Raw genomic sequence first — 21,294 nt, forward strand, 5'->3', positions numbered from 1 at the left:
TTGCTTCTTTGGCCAGCTGCTGTATTTGGCTATTACATCAAAGGACAGCATACTATGTTTTCAAAGGTTGTCATCTATTCTCTTTACATGTCCAACCATCTTAATCTTCTCTGCCTCAGGATAACTTTCAAAGAGGGGATGCCAAGATGTTCTTCCAGATCTGTCATGAAACTCTTGTTCATAATTTTTGAAGAGCAGATCCATCTGACCATGGCATTGTCATTTCTCACAAGCATGTTCGTATTATGAACAGTGATAGCCAAGTTTTGGTGGCATGAAGCATAACTCCTAAATCACCAAAGACCTGTTCATGGGACTTCAGGAGTATGACTTTGTTGAATGGAATGTGCTTTCTGAAGCTTTTTTCACATTGATTGTACCTTGGGTGTGATAGCATGTATACACCCTCGATTGCTGCCTATCATGTCTCCAAGATAGCAGAGGGTAGAGATAACATATAAAAATGTCACCAATTGCAAAGTTAGTTCGATCAGGGACAGAGGTAGGATTTTTACAGCACAAACACACAAACCCAGCATCATCCACTAATCTACCCATTGTGAACCCAGTGCAATCGCAAAGAACAGTGGATGGAATTATTACCAACTCTTTTAGCAGACTCCACAAGCGCATCTACCAGATCTCTGTCATTCATTCAAACCATGTATTAGTGATGGAACAATTCCAATATTTTTACCGATTCTGATGCAATTATTTATTTTTTCCCCATTTCCAATTCAGATACAATTACTAATCCCGATTATTTTAAATTTCTAAATATATAGTTGTTTTTTTTTTTTTTATTGAGGGGGCAGGGATTACCGCAAAATCAATGTATTATGTGCATATATTTTTGCAAATGTAAAAATACTCTTGTTGAGCATAATCTATCAATCTATAGATTTTAGTTTTACTGATGGCTTAACATCAATAAATATTTACCATTTATCATTATTAAAAACCGTAGAAAATTAAGTTTTCAATAAAGACAAAAAAAAAAAAAAAAAAAAAACGAATCAATAAAAAGTATCGTTTTTGGCTTTGGAAAATAAACACACATTTTTCCGATTCTGATACGCCAGAAAGTTCTGATTTTTTTGATTCCTGATTCAGATTAATCGTCCCAACACTACCATGTATACAGTGAAGAACTTTCATTAAGTCTTTAGATTCAATATTTTCCTTCCACATGGCAAGAAGTTTCTTTAGAGAGTCGGCAATGATAACAAGAATGCTGGCATAAAAAAATAATCAATTATTAAAAGCAAATGGATGAATTTTGTCGGTCAAAAAAAAAAAAAATACAAAATTCACAAAAAGTTAATTTTTGTTTCTGCATTTTTTGTATAATGTAAAAAACACAAAAAGTCAATTTTTGTTACGAAAAAAAAAATTTATTTACAAAATTTTGTTACAAGAAAACCAACTATTTTGCAACATTTTTCTGCAAGAAGCAAAACTTATTCAAAAGTTGTTTCTTGTGATTATGATGAAAAGACACTAACAAACAAAACAAAAATCATCAACGTTATTTTCGCCTTTTCTTTGCCGATTTGGTTAACACAACTGTCACTTCTTCTTTAACGTCTTTCACTTCACACAAGTTTGACAAATGGCTGAAGATATCCACAGCATTTAGATTTTTCGTCTTATAAAGGACACATGAACCGTCCACTGGTATTTTAAAAGAGAAAAAAGAAAATCATTAGTATTAGTAGTTATATTGACCTTGCATTGAAGATATCTCTACAAAATTAATAAATACTAACTCTTACTAAAAGAATCAAAGTTATCCCCCTTCGACTGTATTTCTTTAGACTATCTAAAGATGCTTGTTCAGAATACCTATGACAGAAAGAAAATATCATGCATCAAAAATCACGTTTGATCGAGTAATTTTATTTTTAAACAAGAAAATCAAATTTTATGGCAAAACTATAAGCGATGATATCAATCTAAAATAGTAAGGGAGATAACTCCAAATTGAAATTTTAGAAAGCCATTCTTAACATGAATAAGGCATTAAAAAAAATCAACTCAAATTTGCTTAAAAATGATTTTCTTTATAAAAATAAAACTATTTGATCAATTTATATGATTTTGATGAAAGATATTTTCTTTCCGTCATGGTCACATACATCATACAGATCTTTATTTTAAAAAATTTTTTTTCATAGAATAAAGGAGAGTTTGGGGCAGCCCCAAAAGAAAGTCAAGTAATTTTATATTTTTATTTTATTGAATTTTATAGGATTGGTTATTCATATTATTTGGATTCTTCGAATTACTGTTCTCATTTTGAGTGTCATTTTTCACGTTTCGGTCGATGTAACCTCTGACCTTCTTCAGGTGTATTTTGTCAAACTTGGGAAGACGAAATTTCAAATGGAACCCTTTATTTACTGCACGGGGGTGGCATGCTCTCGTTCCGTCAACCATGACTGGATAGAGATCCTAAGTAATTCCGAACTGTATTTTTTGGTTGCCCACACTGAGAATTGAACCATAAGGACCTGTAATGGAAAAATCAATTGTAAAATTGACATTCTCCTGAAGGTTTAAGGTTCAATTCTCAATGTGGGTGACTGAAAAATACAATTGCGAATTACTTAGGACCTCTATCCAGTCATGGCTGATGGAACAAGAGCATGCTACTCCCGCAAGGTAAATGCAATTAACCAGTTTGTGCTGTAATACAATCTTTTCACCATTTTCACAAAGATTTGTCTTTTTTTCTCCTAACCAGCATATAATCTACTTGAGGCTTTGCCATACCAAATTCATATATAATGAGATTGCTTTTCTTTTTTTCCCTTAAAAAGTGTGTTTTAAACAACATGTTCATTGAAAACCAAATTCTAAAATACTTCCTCTTTCTGTATTCCTATCACCATATCTATTTCCTCCATGTCAACCCTCAAAATAACCATAGGTCTTTCTAACATCACCATTAAAATCTCCTGCCACAGCAAATACTTCCTTCTCCTCAACCTTACTGGTTTGCTGCAATAAGCCTGTCATAAAACTTTTTGACACTTGTGCAGTTTAGGTTTGAAGGCCAATATTTTTGTTTTTATTTTTGAAAAATTCCAAGGTGAGACAATTCAAATAACGTATTGGTAAAAGCAAAACAAACACAAAATTAACAATAACACAAAATAAAACATTATCTGAACATTTACTGAATTGAAATAAATCTTTTAGCATACATAAAATAATTAGAACTTAAGAATAAATTATAACAGGGATTTTCTATATTTATATGAAAATGTACAGTTTAAAAAAAAACTTAAACCACTTTTGAAAATGTATGGCTTTTTTTTTTTACTTTTTAATGAAGTCTAAGAAAAGAGAATTCTCTAATGCATAAAAGTGGTCATTACATGAAAATGTATGACCTTTTAAAAATCAACGGAATTTTACAAAATTAAACTTTTGTAGTAATTCAAAATACATATTATTTGGAATCTTCGGACTACTGTTCTCATCTTTAGTGTCATTTTCACATTTTGGTCAATATAATCTCCGACTTGTGATATATGAATGACATATTAATACTTTGCCTCCACCAGGAAGATGTTCAAACATTACTAGACCATGTGGTGAACTCTTTCTGTCCACCTATGATGGAAAAAGAACATAATAACAAATTATAATTACTATATGTGCTGATAACACGCACTGGACAGGGGTTTATATCATCTGTATACCGAAAGCCAGCTTTCACTGGACAATACCTAAATTTCAACTACCACCATCCATATAATGCAAAGAAAGGAACTGTCCATTGCATACAACAATGAGCAAAAGCAATATGTAGTAACAGCAATGCATATCAAGAGATGAACAGTATAAGAGAAATCCTCCACTGAAACAATTATCCAGAGAGCATTACATCAACACCAAGAAATTTAGACCAGACATCAAAGAACACCATATGACATCAGGACAGTATTCAGAAGCAATTCAACTCATCAGAAACAGCTCCTTACAGAAAAAAATCATGACTAAGAACTGTGTATATGAAATTCCATGTAAAACTATACAAAGGCGAGACATGTCATCCACTAAAAGTATGGTTAGAAGAACATCGAAAAGCCATAATACATGGAGAGAGTGAAAAGTGGGGTATGGCTGACCATATCTGGAGGAAAAAGGAAAACCATCTCCCATTATTGGACGAAGTAAAAATTATAGACAGAGAAGAATGATGGAGAGTAAAAAGACTCAAAGAAGCAGCACATATGCTGGGGGACAATCAATGACCTAGTATAGAATTTAATACAATGTAGGTACTATAAATAATATATAATATATATCGTAATAGGTAAACAATAATATATATATATATATATATATATATATATATATATATTATTATATACACACACACACACACACACACAGTAATATACAATAATAATAATTAGTAATAAATAGTGCTATTTACTACTAGAAATAAAATAGGTTTACAGCTTCCAAAATCCGTACTAGAACAGTTTGTAAGAACCTGTGGTTCAGTAGTTAAAGAACTTGGAAAATCAATTGTAAAAGTAATATTCTCCTGAAGGTCAAAGGTTCAATTCTCAGTGTGAGCAACCAAAAAAATACAATTGTGAATTACTTAGAACATCTATCAAGTCATGACTGACGGAACAATAGCATGTTACTCCCATGAAGTAAATAAAGGACTCCATTTGAAATTCCATCCAAATTCCTGAATTTGAGAGAAACACCTGAAGAAGGTCGAAGGTTACATTGACCGAAACATTGCAAAAATAACATTCAAGATGAGAACAGTAGTACAAGGAATCAAAATAATTCAAAGAACGAATCCCCATCTAAAAATTCAGAAAAGTAACTCAAAATAATTATGAAAAGTTATAAATTTTAAAATCTTCTTGAATTTCTCCAAAAATGAAAACAAAAAAAATTGTTTTCCTAATCTAAATGTACAAGTGCTAATCCCTTTTTCACATTTTCACTGAAGCCACAATATGGTGCATAAACAAATATAGTGGGGAAAATTTCTTATCAACTTCATCAGTATGATTTATTCATTTGCACAATTAACTTCCATCACTTTACTCATTTTTTTCTGCAGTGAAAATACCAACTGCACCTGTTCCCTATTCATTTTCAATCCAATACAGCGTAGTGCTTTCTTTCCCACAATCATTCTAGCTATTTTACCTCTCAAGAGTTTCTTAGACACAATACAGCTCAATACATCTCTGAAGAAACTCAACAATCTCACCAGACCCTCCAATATTCAAATTACATAGTCTGAAATGCAACCAATTTTCTTTAGAAATCATTTTGGTTCAATAAAAAAAAACAAAAAACTTACGTCATTTGAATTCAGCTGTTTAGCGAAACGAAATAGTACCTTCTGATTAATATTTACGTAATTCCAGTTTAATTTAAAAAGTTTGCATAAAAAGTCTTTACTTTCAAATGCTTCTTTTTCCGAATTGTTTTACTTTTAATAAAACTTGTTATAATCAAAATGTATTTGCAAGTCTTTACTTAGATATTTTTTCAGAATGGTTTTATATAATAAAGTTTAAAGGTTTCCATAAAATATAAATTATATAAGGTATTTATAATATACCATTAACAACTATTTTAATTTAGCAAAAAAATCTCGAGAAAAAAAACAATTAAAATTGCATTAAAAAAAAGAATTCTCAATCCTAATTCAATAGATTATTGGTAATATAAAATAAACATTTAAAATATTTCATTTTAGCAAAAAATCTGAAGAAAAAGACCAATTAACATTGTTATATTTTCAATTATTAATCAAAAGGTACTTTTCCTTGATATACACCGATATAACCTCCGCTAAACAGAAAGTGGAGACAAAAATGACACAACTTTATTAAATTTAACCGTTATTTCCTTACTTGAGGTAAGATTTTTATAGGCCAGATGCCCAGTCAGCTGATGGGAACTAGTGCTTTTGGTGAGGCAACTGCAATGAGAAATCTCATCAGAACCAACACGTTAGGTCGGTGGATATCCTTAAAGAATAAAGGTATCCTAAGGACGAATCAGTTATACATGTATTGTCATTGTTATATATTGGGACCCTATGCCAGTTAACTAGTATAAATTTTGGCAAGAGTTACATAGAGTACATGTCAGGATAACCTAGCGGCAAATGGAAATAGACCCAGTGTAGTTGATGGAATTGAAACAAGGGGTTAAAGTTTACCTCCCTAGACAAAATGTAGTAGAAATGCAGATGTCGAATGATATTACAAAGAAATACAAGTACTAAATCATCAAAATACAGGAGGTGATGGTGGCTAAGTGATTAATGACACAGACTGCCAACCTGCTTATGCCAAGTTTGAATCAAGTTCATTCAACAGAAACACTTCCATTTCAGGATATTAGCACCCTTCACATGATTCCTTTCGTAAGCACCTAATGTCTTTCTAGAAAGAATTCTAGCTAGAAAGATATTGGGGAAACAAATGTTAAAAATGACCATCCAATTCATTGAAAATGAACAACAAACATCAGCACACAGCGTTTCTTCTGAACAACTCATTTAAAACTATGTGGACAATACTTCCGAGATACAAATGAAAAGCAACAGACTCAGTACAGAACACTGATGTCATCGTCGGCTCCCACTTGTGTCTGAGTATTGGGTTCTGTTATTTGCTTCTCTTGTTTATTAATGTTCATGAATAGCATGGCTTTGAAGGCCTCGTCTGTGATGGAAGAGTGTTCACAGGGTAGGGGGAGGATGAGGTTGTTCATTTCGCTCTCTTCTTCTTCATCTTGTCTCTTCATTTTTTCCTCCTCCACAGTGTGTTGCTCTCCTCTACATGTTTCAGTTCCTGGCAGTTTGAACAAACTGAGGTACCCATACTTTATTATTAAAGCTATTACTAAATGTGATGTTAATTCTAATTTTTACTGAACAGAAAGAGAGACAGTTTTTGCTTAATATAATTAAACTTTATTAGGAAGGTTATACTTCAAAAGAAAATATCATTAAAAGTAAATTATACAAATAGATGAAAGAAGGCAAGCATAGGATTTTTATTATTATTATATTAATACAATAGCATGTGTGTTATTTTCTGTGTCACACTTACATCCGAGTCGTTTAATTGTTATGTACTTCCATTTCTTGTCATAAATAAATTTACCAAGAATTCTTCATAAGTTTTGGTTTCAGTTTCGATTATAACTGATGGCACTCCAGTAATCTATGTTTTTTATAAATAATTTTATCAATAATTCTTCATAAGTTTTGGTTTTAGTTTCGATTATGGCTAAAGGAACTCAAGTTATATATATATATATATATATATATATATATATATATATTTATCTATATATATAAAAATGTAAAGTTGGTTCGTTCTAAACAAATAAAACCATGTTTATACGTTACCAATTTATTTGAAATTTTCAGACAACCCATTTTTAGAGTCGAGGTATGTTTTTATGTTATTAAAATAAATTTACCTAATTAAAATTAAAATATTAAATAAAATAAATATATTTATTTAATCGTTTCTGCGAATCTGTTCTGTTGATAAAACTGAACTTCCGGTTCGATTCATTTCACAGTCACGAATTGACGAAAGGTTTCATTTTCTGTTAACTCGATAAGTAAAAAAAAAAAACAAAAAAAAAAAAAACATATTTCATTTGTTTATCTTCCAAATTTTTTAATTTACACATCTTTTCTTTATTATATAAGGCCCAAAAAAAAAAAAAGTTTGTTGCTTGCTTTTGATTTTTTTTTTTTTGTTTTTCTATATAAGATTACTCATGCAGAGAGTGATCCGTGCTGAAATAATGTTATTATTTAAAAAGTCATTCTTAACATGGGGAGGTAAGGATGTTTTGTACCTATTCTGTACTTTAACCTTACAATTGAATAAATAAAAAATAAAAAAATATCGTAAAACGTTAATTAAACGTGGAAATATGATTTAAAAAATAGCGCGGATCGCTCTCTGCATTAGCACACTTTTATTTATTGCGGACTATTATTCTCATCTTTATTAGTTGTTGTTTCACGAATTTTCGGCCAACTATTCCTCTGGCCTTCATGAAAAGAAGTCCTTTTATAAATGTTCAGTAACTTTTTCCTTTTATTATTCTTAAAGAGTAAAACTTTTCTTATTCATGAAAGGAGTTAAGCCTACGTAAATAAATAAATGTTTGTACACGTGACAAATTATCAATAAATGGTTTAGTTACTTTTTTTAAAAAATGTTTGTAAAAGAAGTGCGAAAGGCGACGTTGTTGTATACTGCCATGCTTAATTTCTATACTTATAGGTTTTTGGAATTTTTTTTCACTGGATTATTATTGATTGGACACTAATTAAACAGATTATTAAAAAAAAAAAAAAAATGTAAAAAAGAAATCATTATTTCGACATTTGAAAGTGGTGCTCACTTTTTAGTTACAACATTCTGATAAATCAGTCACCCATTTTGTAAGCAATAAAAACGCGGTATATCAAAACCATAGAAAGTAAAAATAATGAGTCTCTACCGCATTTGTAAGTCAGAAATATATTTGTTTCTCAAAGAAAAAAAAATAGAGAGAACAGGACTTTTTTTATTGTTTTCATGAAAATAAAGTTTCGAGATTTTTAATTATTTTTTTTTTTTTTTACTTATTTAGTCAGTTTGTGGTTTTTTTTTTAAAATTGTTTTTGTGAAAGGTGAGTTTTTTTTCAAAACTTTTGTTTTGTTTCTTTTTAATTTTTTTAAAGTATTATAAATTTCACTAACATGCTGGAGAAATGTTTAATAATTTGGTATTTTTTTAGATTAGGTCCACCTCCACAATTTTCGTTTCAATGACGACATTTATAGGTTTCCGAGTATGCTGAACACGCAAATTGCATTGAAATTTTGCGGAAATAAATAGTTGTATTATGCATTGTATTCTTCGGCGGCCATCTTTTTACGTGCACACGCGCCATAAACAAATAAACACACGTAAAAAAGATGGCCGCCAAAGATTACAATGCATAATACAACTTTTTATATCTTGATAACTACTTATTTCTGCAAAATTTCGATGCAATTTTCGTATTCAGTCGAAAACCATTTCAAGTCGTCATTTAAAAGAAAATTGAGGAGGTGGACCTAATCTAAAAATTTACCAATAATTTTTAATCCCGTACGCCTCCCGATACATTGCTTCGTCAACATGCGACCATTTTATATCTCCCGAAGACACTTCCGTATTTACAAAAAAAAAAAATAAATAAATAAATAAAAAGTGACCGATTTACCAGAATGTGGTAACTAAAAAGTGAGTATCCCTTTCAAATGTTGAAATGATTTTTTTTTTTTTCAATTTTTTTTCACAATCTGGTTAGTGTTCAATCAATAATAATCCAGTGAAAAAATTTCAAAAAACCTATCAGTATAGAAACTCCACCACGTAAGTAAATAAATAAAAAATGTTACGTGCGCATGCGTTAGCCTTGACTAGGGGGGTACTAAGGAAACGACCATTAAATAATTCTGCGGGTCGCCATGGAACTCAACGCCCAAGGAGTATGCGGGTCGCCATGGAACTCAACGCCCAAGGAGTATCAAAATAGTTTTCATGATCTGAAGAAATTTTTTTTTTCCGAAAAGTGGGTGATCACTTTTCCATCTAAATTTAACTTAAAATGAGCACCCACTTTCTGGCCAACTGAGGAAGGGGCATTTATTTTCGTGTTTATTGGCTTAAAGGTTTTTTTGACAAGGCAGTTTGGTACGCGAATGCATATTTAACAGTTTTCGTTTATGCTCACGCATAGCATAAACAAAGGCTACGTCTGTGAAATGGAAAATAGTCCCAGAGTTCAGGGGTTAATACCATGCAAAAGAAATCAAACAAAAAGACTTTTTAGCCAAGAAACACACAGAAAGAAAAAAAAAATAGCATCCATTTTTTTTCTATCGAATTCATTTGCTGTTTTTATTGAAAACTATTTTCCCCCGGATTTTTGATATAATTTTCCATTAAGGGCTGTGCGTCTCACGTTTGTAAATAACAAAATTTTTTTTGTAGATTTTGGTGTGCTAAAAACGAATCTGCAAACCGTTTCCGTCGCAAAAAAATAGTTTTTATGATATGAAGAAATTACTTTTTCGAAAAAGTGGCGATCACTTTTCCATGTAAATTTAACTTAAAATGAGCATCCACTTTCTAGCCAGCTGAGAAAGGGGGGATTTTTTCCCATGTTTATTGGTTAAACAGCTTTCGTTTATGCTTACGCATAGCGTAAACGAAGGCTACGGCTGTTAAATGGAAAATAGTCCCAGAGTTCATGGGTTATTACCATGCAAAAGAAATCAAACAAAAAACTTTTTAGCCAAGAAACAGAAAAATGCCCCTCTCTCAGGTGGCCAGAAAGTGGGTGCTCATTCTAAGTTAAATTTACATTGAAAAGTGATCACCCACTTTTCGAAAAAGTAATTTCATGAATGTCATGAAAACTTTTTTTTTGCTACGTAAACGGTTTGCAGATTCGTTTTTAGCACACTGAAATCTACAATAAAATATTTCGTTATATATGAACGTGAAACGGGCCTTAAAATAAAATAATACCGGATTTTTTTGAGCAGATTTGCCGTTTAGTTGTACAAATATCCTCACACCAGGTAATCACTAAAAGGGATTTTTAAAAGTCGTCACCTGTATCGAGCAAAAGTTTAAAACCACCGATTATATGCCAGCCTACATCATGGTAACATATATTGAGTGAGTTCCTAACAGTATTTTTAGTTTAAACTCATTTTCCCAAAATTTCCCCAAACTTAACGTGTTCGATACAGTCTGCCGCCATTTGTACTTTTCAGATATACCGATAAACATTGAATGTTTTTGAACCGATTATACATTACATAAAAACACTAAAATCTTATCCAGTTAGGTAGAAAACTTACTTTTCTTGCCTTTGATAACATTTATTTGTTATATATTTATTTTTTGACAACTTCTTTGTATCTGTGTTTAGTAATATAAACCCTTTTCATTTAATGTAACGTTTAGTCGGCTCGAAAAACAGTGTTTATTGGTGTATTTGAAAGCTACAAATGGTGGTGGACACTGTTGATTACTTTAAGTTAGAGAAAGTGAGTTAAAACTAAAAAAACTATACAAAATACTGTCAGAAACCTATCCATTATGCCAGCCTATGTCATGGTAACATATGTTCGGTGAGTTTCAGACACTGTTTTGTATAGTTTTTAGTTTTCAACTTACTTTCCCAAACTTAACGTATTCAACAGAATTCGCGACCATTTCTGTTTTTTGAGCCAATTAAACATTTTATATTACATAAAAACACTAAACAATTATCCAATTAGGTAGAAACGTAAATTACCTTACCTTTGCTTTCATTTATTTGTTTTTGGACGACTTTTTCGAATCTGTGTATAGTAACCCCCCCCCTCCCTCCACCATCAACCAAATATTAATTACTAAATCACATTTTTTAAAACAACAAAAAAGAAAACCATTTAGCGTTTCAACATTTTTGCTACATTCGGCTTCATCCACTGATTGTTGGTCAAGTCCAAAACATGAATGATTGACAGAAACTCTCGAGGATCCAGATCAAATTCTGCAAGAGTACCATTTTTTTCAGTTTCGCCTTCTTTTTTACTTTTTGCAGTGGATTGCTGTACTAATATAAGAAACATGTATTTTCTCTTTTATTAAATTTTTCCATTACACCAAATTGAGCCACTGCAACGCGTGGCAGGGAACAGCTAGTATATATATATATATATATATATATTTATAAGTTTTTATTTCAGTTGCGATTCAAGATAATGCACCAAAGTCATATGGATATATTTTTTTTATTTTTGAAATCGCAACTTTATATATTATAAAAATCAATAGAACATTAAATCTATAATAATATATATGAAATTTGCAAGAATTAAAATTTTTAAGCGTACTTTACGACCAGGTTTTGATAGGCGTTTGTGCTAGCTTTAGATAAATACTTTTGCAGTTTGAACATAAAAGCTACAATAATATCAGAGCGTCTCCATTTACACTGAACATCTACAGAATGCCAACATCGATATATTACATATAAATGAGTCCCCTGTGGAATTTCCACAGGTCCCGCTAGTTATTATTATTATTATTATTAGTAGTAGTAGTAGTACAGATCTGTCCTGAGATGAGTATCCCAGCTAGTAATGGAATAAAACAAAACTTACAAAAATTCACTTTCATTTCTGGTTCACAAAGATTGGATCTGACGTCAATCATGAATTCTGCCTTTGGATTGGAATTTTTCACATTGGGTGTGTTCAGTTGAAATAAAGATTGCCTGCAATGATAAACACAAAACAAAAGACAAAAAGGTTTCTAAATTTTTGAAACTAGGATTGATAATTCGTATTAACTGGATTATTTAGACCTGTCGTTTACTGGGTAAAATTCAGTTGTAAGTTACACTCTTCTGGAGGTTGAAGCTTAAATCCTCAGTGCAGTACAATTGTAAATTACTAAGAACTTCTACCCAGTTATGGTTGACAGAATGAAAGTATGCTACCTTCAATAAAGGGTTCTGTTCGAAATTCCGTGGAGATTCCCAGAATTCGGCAAGACACACTTAGAGAAGGTCGGAGACTGAAATATTGTGGAAATAACACTCACGATAAGAACAGTAGTTTGAATAATCCAATTAATAGGTAACAAAAACATAAAGATTTGCTTTCATGTTACGAAACAAAATCAATATATATTTTTTTAACGCTGAAACACAATGCCACCCATGGATTTGTTGATAAAATTCACCAGCATTTCTGCAATCCAACCACATTTGCTACTGATATGTCCTGTGAAAGGGATATATTTGTTTGAAGTAGATGAATGGTCTTGTACGACACAATCACGTTGACACACTGGTTCTCGCCAGATCACCAAAGTTAAGCAATGTTGAGCCTGGCCTGTACCAGATGGATGACCATTTGGGAAGGCTAGGTGCTGTATGTACATTCTGGGAAGGTTGAGCGTGGGGCCAGCACCCTCACCCCGAAAAAAGAACTCGCTACAAAAACACCTACAAAGTTGTAGATGGCCTATGCCCCCCCCCCCCACGGGTTCAAGATTATGGGAGGTGAGTGGTCTTAGCTACAATTTTTGAGCAATAATCTAGTAAATATACCTTACTTAACAGGTAGTTGTAGTTAGTAATATGCTTGAGTTTAAGGCTTTCAACGTACCTTTCAAAATCTCCCCAAGCTGCTCTACTAGTTCGTATTTATGGCTTAACCTGCCAATCATATTCTTGTGAGAAGGAACCTGCATATACACATATTCATCACAGCAGGACTTGTACACCAAGTTTCAGCTGTAACAGATCTGCTTGTGCTTGTGCAGCAGCGGCAGTTGGCATCTCACAAATGTAAATGACCAAGCTGTGGCAGGAGGTGAGGTCACAACAGAGGAAGAAAAGGAAAAGAAAAGCAGAAAAAAAAAAAAGGAATCACATGGACCGTGACCAGAGGACTTGGAAGCACGAGTCAGTGTGAGAGAAACTTTTGAAACAAGATGCAATCTAAACTTTAAACAAAAAAAATGGTCAGACGACTATGTGTTTCGGGGTGAGCTGCAGATGTAGCAGCAGAAAGAAAAGATGGAGATGTTACTATTTGCGATATGACAATTATGTAGCTATCATTTGTTTTACTTAATTTGATTTTGTTTGTTTAATATAGAAGCATCACAAGAATTCATTTAAGTATCATAACGAAAAAGGTACTTGTTTCATTCAATTAAGATCTTCAAAAATGAAAATATTGTAAAAAAAAAATTATATTGTACATACTCATTATGGAATAGAGTTTTCATGCAAAAATATCACTTAATTTTATGAAGTATTTCTTTTTTTTTACAGAGGAAAATCAAATGTTAATGACATCACTCAAGTCCCAGCTATCTTGCCTATTTCGTGGACGCCAAGGGCGATAACTCCAATCACTGCTTAAAGTTTGTCAAAATTTGACAAGATCATTTTGAAACAGAAAAAATACCTAGATAAATATTTTAGTTTTTTTCACTTCTTTTTCAGAGTGTCTATGTCTTTTTTTAATCCCTTTTTTATTCTGTGCTTTGTTAATCACTTTTTCGTTTAAAGGTACCCCCTTCCTTGTCTGCGAAATAGGCAAGATGGCAGCGACACGATCGATCTCATTAAAATTTGATTTTCCTCTGAAAAAAAAAATACAATCAAATTAAATGATTTTTTTGTATGAAAACTTTATTCCATAATGGGTACGTGCAATATAATTATTCATCATTTGGTTTTGGGGTGTTTTCTTTTTGTGTGATTTTTTGGGTTTATTTATTTTTGTTTTGTTTTTTGGGGGATTACGGTGATAAGTAAAATTATTGCAGTAATTAATAAAAACAATAATCAAAGATAAATACACAGAAGTTTTGTTTCATTCGATTAAAATAGGATTACGCTTTAGTCCTTAAATAAAATTTCTGAAAAAAAAAAGTTGTCCTTGGTTTAGGATTATTACTTTATTTTCTCTATAAATATAAATAAAATCTTCCTCCCTCCTCCTGCCACCTTCCTTTTCCTCCCTCCGACTGCTATAGGCACTGACACGCATGAGTTCGATGAATGGAAACCTTCAATGCATTGGGGGTGTCTCTTTGATAAGTAGAAAAAAGTTTAATACCTTTAAACGGCAATTACAGTAACGCATTCCATTTTTACTGTATTTTGTTTTATCTTCTCACTGACCAAGGAAGCCAAACCAAATGCTGCTTTTGTAAGGTTCTCGTTTTCAATCGACATGTTTGGGAAGAATATCTCAACATGTGATAATCCCCCACCGGTATTTTTTTTTGGTGCTAAATTCTTTTTATTAGATTTCTTTATTTGACTTAATTTCTGTCTAATATAATATTTATTTCAGTCAGTCGTTAAATGCAAATGTATCTAGACTATCCCCCCCCCCCCGAAAAGAAAGAAAAAAAATGGTAACTATAACTGACGGTATCACGTTGAATCCACAATATAAATTCATTTGTAAATATGGGAGGGGAATTTATCTTCAAATATCTTTAATTTCGAATTAGAGCTATGGACTTATGCTAAGTAAATATTAATAAGTCCTTTGAACCTTTTTTTTTAATGGAGAGGAGACAACGCATTGTGGATGCATTATTGGCAGCTCTCGTTACTCTTGCTTGTCCTTATTTGTCCCTCAGTCCTCATTTTTTCAATGAGTGATTTTTCTGACAAAGAGAGAAGAAAAAGCTGTTGGCAGTATCTTGTGTGAACAGTTGCCAGAGATGTTGGAAACTCTGTTCCTTTGTCTATCCTTGTGGCTATGTCACTAGTAAGGGTGCTGGAGGTAAACGTTTCAACTGGGCTGACATTATCCGCCTTATAGTCAGGGACCCTAACCTTTGTCTAACCCCTAAGGAGGCTGTCTCATCAGCAGGTGCAAAGTACTGGGGCTGCTGTATTGCCATTTGGTGAATGAGTTCTGGACCATGCAGTAGCTTCTAGTGGGGCCTCTCGATGCCATATAAGTGGGTAATTGTTACGGCTTTACCTTATCATGTGCTACAAAATAAAAATATTTTCCTTTCTTTTTCCCTTACCTCATCCCTCTGCCCTGCTCTAAGCAAATCTGTCGACCTATTCCACAAATCCCAAATCTCAATCATGAAAGGTTTCCAGAAAAAATACTTGATTAAACCCACATCTCCAACTTACAACACAGACCCCAACTACCATGTCTCCTTCTCCAACATCAGGGGTCTATGTTCCAACCTTCCAGAGGTTCAAACTCTATTACAGGAGACTAAGCCAGACTTATTATTCCTAAGCGAAACTGGCATTGGACTGACTTCTTCCCTAGATGAGTTCGTAATTAAAGGATACTCTAACTTAACCTCTAAATTCGACCCCCAAGATCGCCATGGGCATGGAGTATGTGCCTACATTAAAGACGACTTTCCATATGGTAAGGACATCTCTAGAGAAGATCCTAATTTACCTTACATGTGCTTCCGAGTTGCACTCGCTCACACTACTGTGTTTATATTTTCACTCTATCGCTCCCACAACAGTGGAATTACTATTTTTAATAGCATAACTGAGAAAATTGACAATGTCTTGTGAGTATCCCTCAGCTAACATCCACGTCTGTGGGGACTTCAATGTTCACAACGTGGAATGGTTAACCCACTGAAACAAGACCGATGACGAGGGGAGGTTCTGCCACGATTTCTCCATTGCTTATGACCTCACTCAGATTGTCCAAGAACCCACCTGCGCTCCCGACACTGACGATCAGTATGCAAGTTTCCTAGACTTCTTTCTCACAACTTGCCCTGAGCTGTGCTTATTTTCCGTTCGGTCTCCACTGGGATCTTCCGGCTACTCTGTTGTATCAGTTAAGATAAAAACAAAATGTAATAGGTCTTCAGACAGACCTCTCCATCGTACAATGTATCTATACTCTATGGCTGACTGGGATAGCTTCCGTACATTTATATCAGACCTACCTCTATGTGCCATGTTTAAAAAGGATGTGTCCTCTATAGTATCAGACCTGACGGAATGGTTAACTGTAGGTATAGACAGTTTCATACCCTCAAAATAATTCCAGCAAAAACCTAACAGCCAGCCGTGGTTCTTTCCAGAATGTGCTGCTGCCATTGTGCACAGAAATCACTTTTTCCATGGCTTCCAACGTAATAGATGTACTGAGAATAAAACCGCTTTCAAGACTGCCAGCAACGACTGTAAAAATGTAATAAAGAAGGCGAGAGAGTTGTATGCTCAGTCCGTCAAGTCCAAGGTAGCTGAGCAGTGGCTTGGTTCCCATCAGTTCTGGCAAATAGCAAACAGAATCCTCAACAGAAGTGTGAGCTCTATCCCAACTATCATCAATGGACCTCTCGAGTTAATCTCGTCAGCATTAGACAAAGCCAATCTTTTTACCAAGAACTTTGCAGCTAATTCTACCCTTTATAACCAAGGCCGTCAACACCAGTATTTTCTTGTATATCAGAAAACATGCTATGTGATATAAAAATATCTGTACGTGATGTTGCCAAGCTAATCAAAAACCTTGATTCCAGTAAAGCAACTGGCCCTGACGGCATTCCAATTATAGTGCTCAAAAGGCTTCAACCGGAACTAGCGCCCATACTTACAAAGTTATTTAAGCGTTGTCTTAAAGAGAAATGCTTCCCAACACCTTGGAAAATCTCATCAGTTTGCCCTGCATTTAAGAATTCAGGTGATCGCTCATCTCCCTCTCAGTACAGACCAATAAGTCTCCTATGCATCATGAGTAAGCTGCTGGAATCTCTGCTAAATAAGGAAGTAGTCAACCCTCTCAGCAAAAATAAACTTCTTAGTGACATGCAATATGGTTTCCGTTCTGCTAGATCTACAGCAGACGAGCTCACAGTTATATCTCATAGGATTGGCGAATCCCTCGATGGAGGCTTCCTCTCTAGGGCAATTGCTCTTGGCATATTAAAGGCGTTTGATAAGGTATGGCATAAAGGTCTACTTCATAAGATCTCCAGTCATGGTATAGCTGAAAATGTCTTCTCAACTATTAAATCATTTCTCTGTGATAGGTTCTTAAGAGTAATGGTTGATGGGCAGAAATCAGAAGCTCTCAGTATTAATATTGTAGTTCCTCATCTTGGGTCCAACTCTCTTCTTGATCTACATCAATGATCTTCCAAACCACATCCTTAGATCATTCGTAGACATTTATGCTGATGACACTGCCATCAATGGTAGCACTTCGAAGACCGTAAATGACCACGTTCTCTCTGACTCTCACTCCTCTGATCTTGAGCATGTGGTACAATGGGGAAAAAAGTGGCTGGTTACTTTTAATGCATCTAAAACCAAGCTTCTATCTTTACATCATCAATGCTCTGTTGCCCAGCTGCCATCAATCAAAATGAATGGCTCTTGTCTTGGGGACACTTCATGTTTTGACAAGCTTCTGGGCTTGACCTTTACTCCCGTCTGAAATGGAACATGTATATCAAATCCATTGCCAAAATCGCTGGAAAAATGGTGGGATCCTTCTACTGCTCCAGTAGATATCTCACTCCTGATGCAATTCTCTACCTATATAAAAGCCAAGTTCGGCCAACGATGGAATACTGTTGCCAAATCTGTGCAGGAGCTGCTAGAAGCAGCTTATCCTGTCTTGACAGAGTTCAAAATAGACTTCATAGCTTAGTGGGGGATGCCCTTTCCTCTTCCCTGCAACCTCTTTCTCACAGAAGAGACGTAGCGAGCCTGTCCCTGCTTTATCGTTATTTTCATGACAGGTGCTCATCAGAACTTCAATCTATTGTTTCCCCTTGCCAGACTTTCACAAAAAACACTCGTCTAGCCAGAACCACTATCAATAATTTCGCCCACTCTTTATCCGTGCCTACAACTAAACATAGATTCCATGAACAGGGCTTCTTTCTTAGAACTGCTCACCTGTGGAACTCTATTCCATTTGCTTGCTTTCCAGCTGACTACAATCTGATTGTCTTCAAGTCCAACGTGAACAAGTTCTTATTGAACTGTTCCCCTAAGTAATCCAAGTTACAAAATTCCCACTAATGTTCACTATGCTAAAATCACAATGACTAATGTATACCCATTAACCCTTATCCTCGAGTGGCCCCTGGGCCTTGATAAATGGTGACCCCCCCCCCTCATGTAAAAAAACAAAACAAAAAAAACTTTGAGACCAACTATATTCAAACGAGGAGGCTGGTAATTAACCAGTCAACACTGCTTCAACGACTAAATGGATGTTTTTCTTGTTTTTTTTTTCTCTCTCTCTCCAACCGGCATGTCTACTGCGTCAATTTTTTTTCTTTTCTTTTTCCCCCTCGCTATATTTTACGGCTGGGGGTTGATCAATACTCTCTCCACCCGTTCTTGACATTCCGATAGCCATTCTTACCATGAGTTTGGGATGTCTATTCCGAAAGTCGTCGGTAACAGTTTTTTTTTTTTGTTTTTTTTACATAGGCATCACCACTTATCAAGGCCAAGAGGCCACTCGAGGATAAGGGTTCAAGAGTGTACAATAGAAATTGGACAATATAGTAACCGTTAGTAATGGAGATTCAGTAAATTTGTTAACTTATATGGAACGGCTCATCAAAAACTTGTTTACGTTAGACTTGAAGACAACCATATTGTAGTCAGCTGGAAAGCAGAAAAACGGAAGACAATTCCATAGGCGTGCAGTTCTAAGAAAGAAGCTTTGCTCATGGAATCTTCGCTTAGGTTTAGGCATAGATAAAGAGTGGGGGAAATTAGTGATAGTATTTTCTGCTGGTTGGGCAACAACAACTACTTTTTTCGAGGCGGAGGGGGGAGCAAACTTTTACCGAGCACGCCAATTAGTGGGTACTGCTAGTAAGCTATATCTAAAAAGTATGATTGTCGAATGTGATTCTTTCGATTACTTTCGTTTGGGGGGGGGGGGGGGCACAATAAAAAAAAGATTAAAACGCAACGAAATTTAAATTTCCCTTCCATTTTTACAACAACCGTAAAACAGAGCATTCTCCGCAAGTTTTACCTTTTATTTATTGTATCTCCATGTTTTTCTTGTTTAATTTTCGGGTTTGTATTACTGTACACATAGATTCGAAAAAGTTGTCAAAAAACAAATATATAACAAATAAATGTTATCAAAGGCAAGATAAGTTACTTTTCTACCAAACTGGATACATTTTTTTGTTTTTATTCAATGTAACATGTTTATTCAGCTCGAAAAACATGCAATGTTTACCGATGTATTAGAAAATTCAAAATGGCGCCCGATACTCTCTTTAACATGGTAAGTTTGGGAAAAGGTGTTATAAATAATAAACTAGACAAAATACTATTAAAAAATCACCTAATATATGCCAACCTATGTTACGGTAACATATATTGAGCGAATTTCTAACAGTATTTTGTCTAGTTTATTATTTATAACACTTTTTCCCGAACTTACCGTGTTAAAGAGAGAGTCGGGCGCCATTTTGAATTTTCAATTACATCGGTAAACACTGTATGCTTTTCGAGCTGAATAAACATGTTACATTGAATAAAAACACGAAAATTATATCCAGTTGGTAGAAAAGTAACTTATCTTGCCTGTGATAACATTTATTTGTTATATATTTGTTTTTTTAACAACTTTTTCGAATCTATGTATACAGTAATACAAACCCTAATTTTCTTGTAACTTCATAAATAATCAAACTTAATTCATACCATCGATTGTTCCTAATTTTTAGACTGACAATTATTTTCATGTCATTAACCTTTATTTTCGAGTGGTTGTTGGCCTTCATAAGTTATGACCCAACGCGAAATAAATAAATAAACCGGTTACAGATGACCTTTCATGAAGTCACCGACTAGAAAGAACAAGGACATCCTCTTTTTAAAACGGAAAATAAAAAGACAAAATAAATGTTACTTTAGCTGATACGCACCTGATTGAAGTGACATTGTCTAAGAATGGATTGAAAGAAAAACTGATTTTCTTCACAGGGCGAATATGAAATTTGGTCAGAATTATTCCTAACTGTTTTAACCCCGCGGTGGACGCCATGTTGAAAAGTTCTTATCTTCGGACAAGGAGAGAAATATAAATAAATATAAATAATCCAGGAAAAAGATATACTTTCTATTATCAAGCCTTTCAAATATACATCTAAATTATTTACATCAAATAGTTGAAAGGATTGCCCATTAAAAACAAAGAAAACAAAGTTTTGTCGTTATGCACTAACTTTATACGAAACAGACTAAAGGGAGATAAGTCAGGTGTTTATATCAAAACAAGAGCACGTGTTTGTTGTCAAACTTTGTCCACTCCGCTTTGACTTTTTGTGTTCAATTTCTAAAATGCTAAAATTTTACGTTACACGTGGCAGGTGTGCAAGTTAAAAAATTGTTGTAAAGATAGCCTCTAACCCTAGCATGAATAAAAGGGACAGCTTTTTTAGATTACACCGTTGCGTTATATTCAACACGTAGTTAAAATTTAATTTATATGATTACGGACGTTTATCTGTTTTTAAGCACTTTCAAAAGTTATATATATATATATATATATATATATATATATATATATATAATTTTCAATAGTTTTATCATTTAGGCATTTAAAAAATCATTTATTGTATTTTTCATTTTGGTACTCTTGCATAATTTGACTTGAATTCTCGTGAATTCCCGTCAAGTATGGATCGGGCGAG

General features: G+C 33.7%; 1 protein-coding gene across 1 annotated transcript; it reads right to left on the reverse strand.

Moving 5' to 3' along the window:
- Nucleotides 1-1,372: 1,372 nt before the first annotated feature.
- On the reverse strand, nucleotides 1,373-20,678 carry LOC145243506 (large ribosomal subunit protein mL53-like). Its single transcript, XM_080106468.1, has 3 exons — nucleotides 20,527-20,678; nucleotides 12,234-12,346; nucleotides 1,373-1,674 (listed from the first exon to the last, which is right to left on the reverse strand). Exons 1-3 carry the CDS (start codon nucleotides 20,643-20,645, stop codon nucleotides 1,529-1,531), a joined length of 378 nt encoding a protein of 125 aa, XP_079962594.1. The 5' UTR covers nucleotides 20,646-20,678; the 3' UTR covers nucleotides 1,373-1,528.
- Nucleotides 20,679-21,294: the final 616 nt, after the last annotated feature.

This window comes from Euprymna scolopes, chromosome 22 (assembly GCF_053919585.1).
Source record: "Euprymna scolopes isolate OS-2025 chromosome 22, ASM5391958v1, whole genome shotgun sequence".
In the NCBI taxonomy this organism is placed as follows: Eukaryota; Metazoa; Mollusca; class Cephalopoda; order Sepiida; family Sepiolidae; genus Euprymna; species Euprymna scolopes.

Bases quoted from the DNA above. Each gene is read 5' to 3' on its own strand.
- LOC145243506 (XM_080106468.1), bottom strand. From the start codon at position 20,645: ATGGCGTCCACCGCGGGGTTAAAACAGTTAGGAATAATTCTGACCAAA. The intron at 12,347-20,526 runs GTGCGTATCAGC...TTATCATTGCAG, and splicing joins GACAATGTCACTTCAATCAG to GCAATCTTTATTTCAACTGA. The intron at 1,675-12,233 runs GTAAGTTTTGTT...TTAAAATACCAG, and splicing joins AGAAATGAAAGTGAATTTTT to TGGACGGTTCATGTGTCCTT.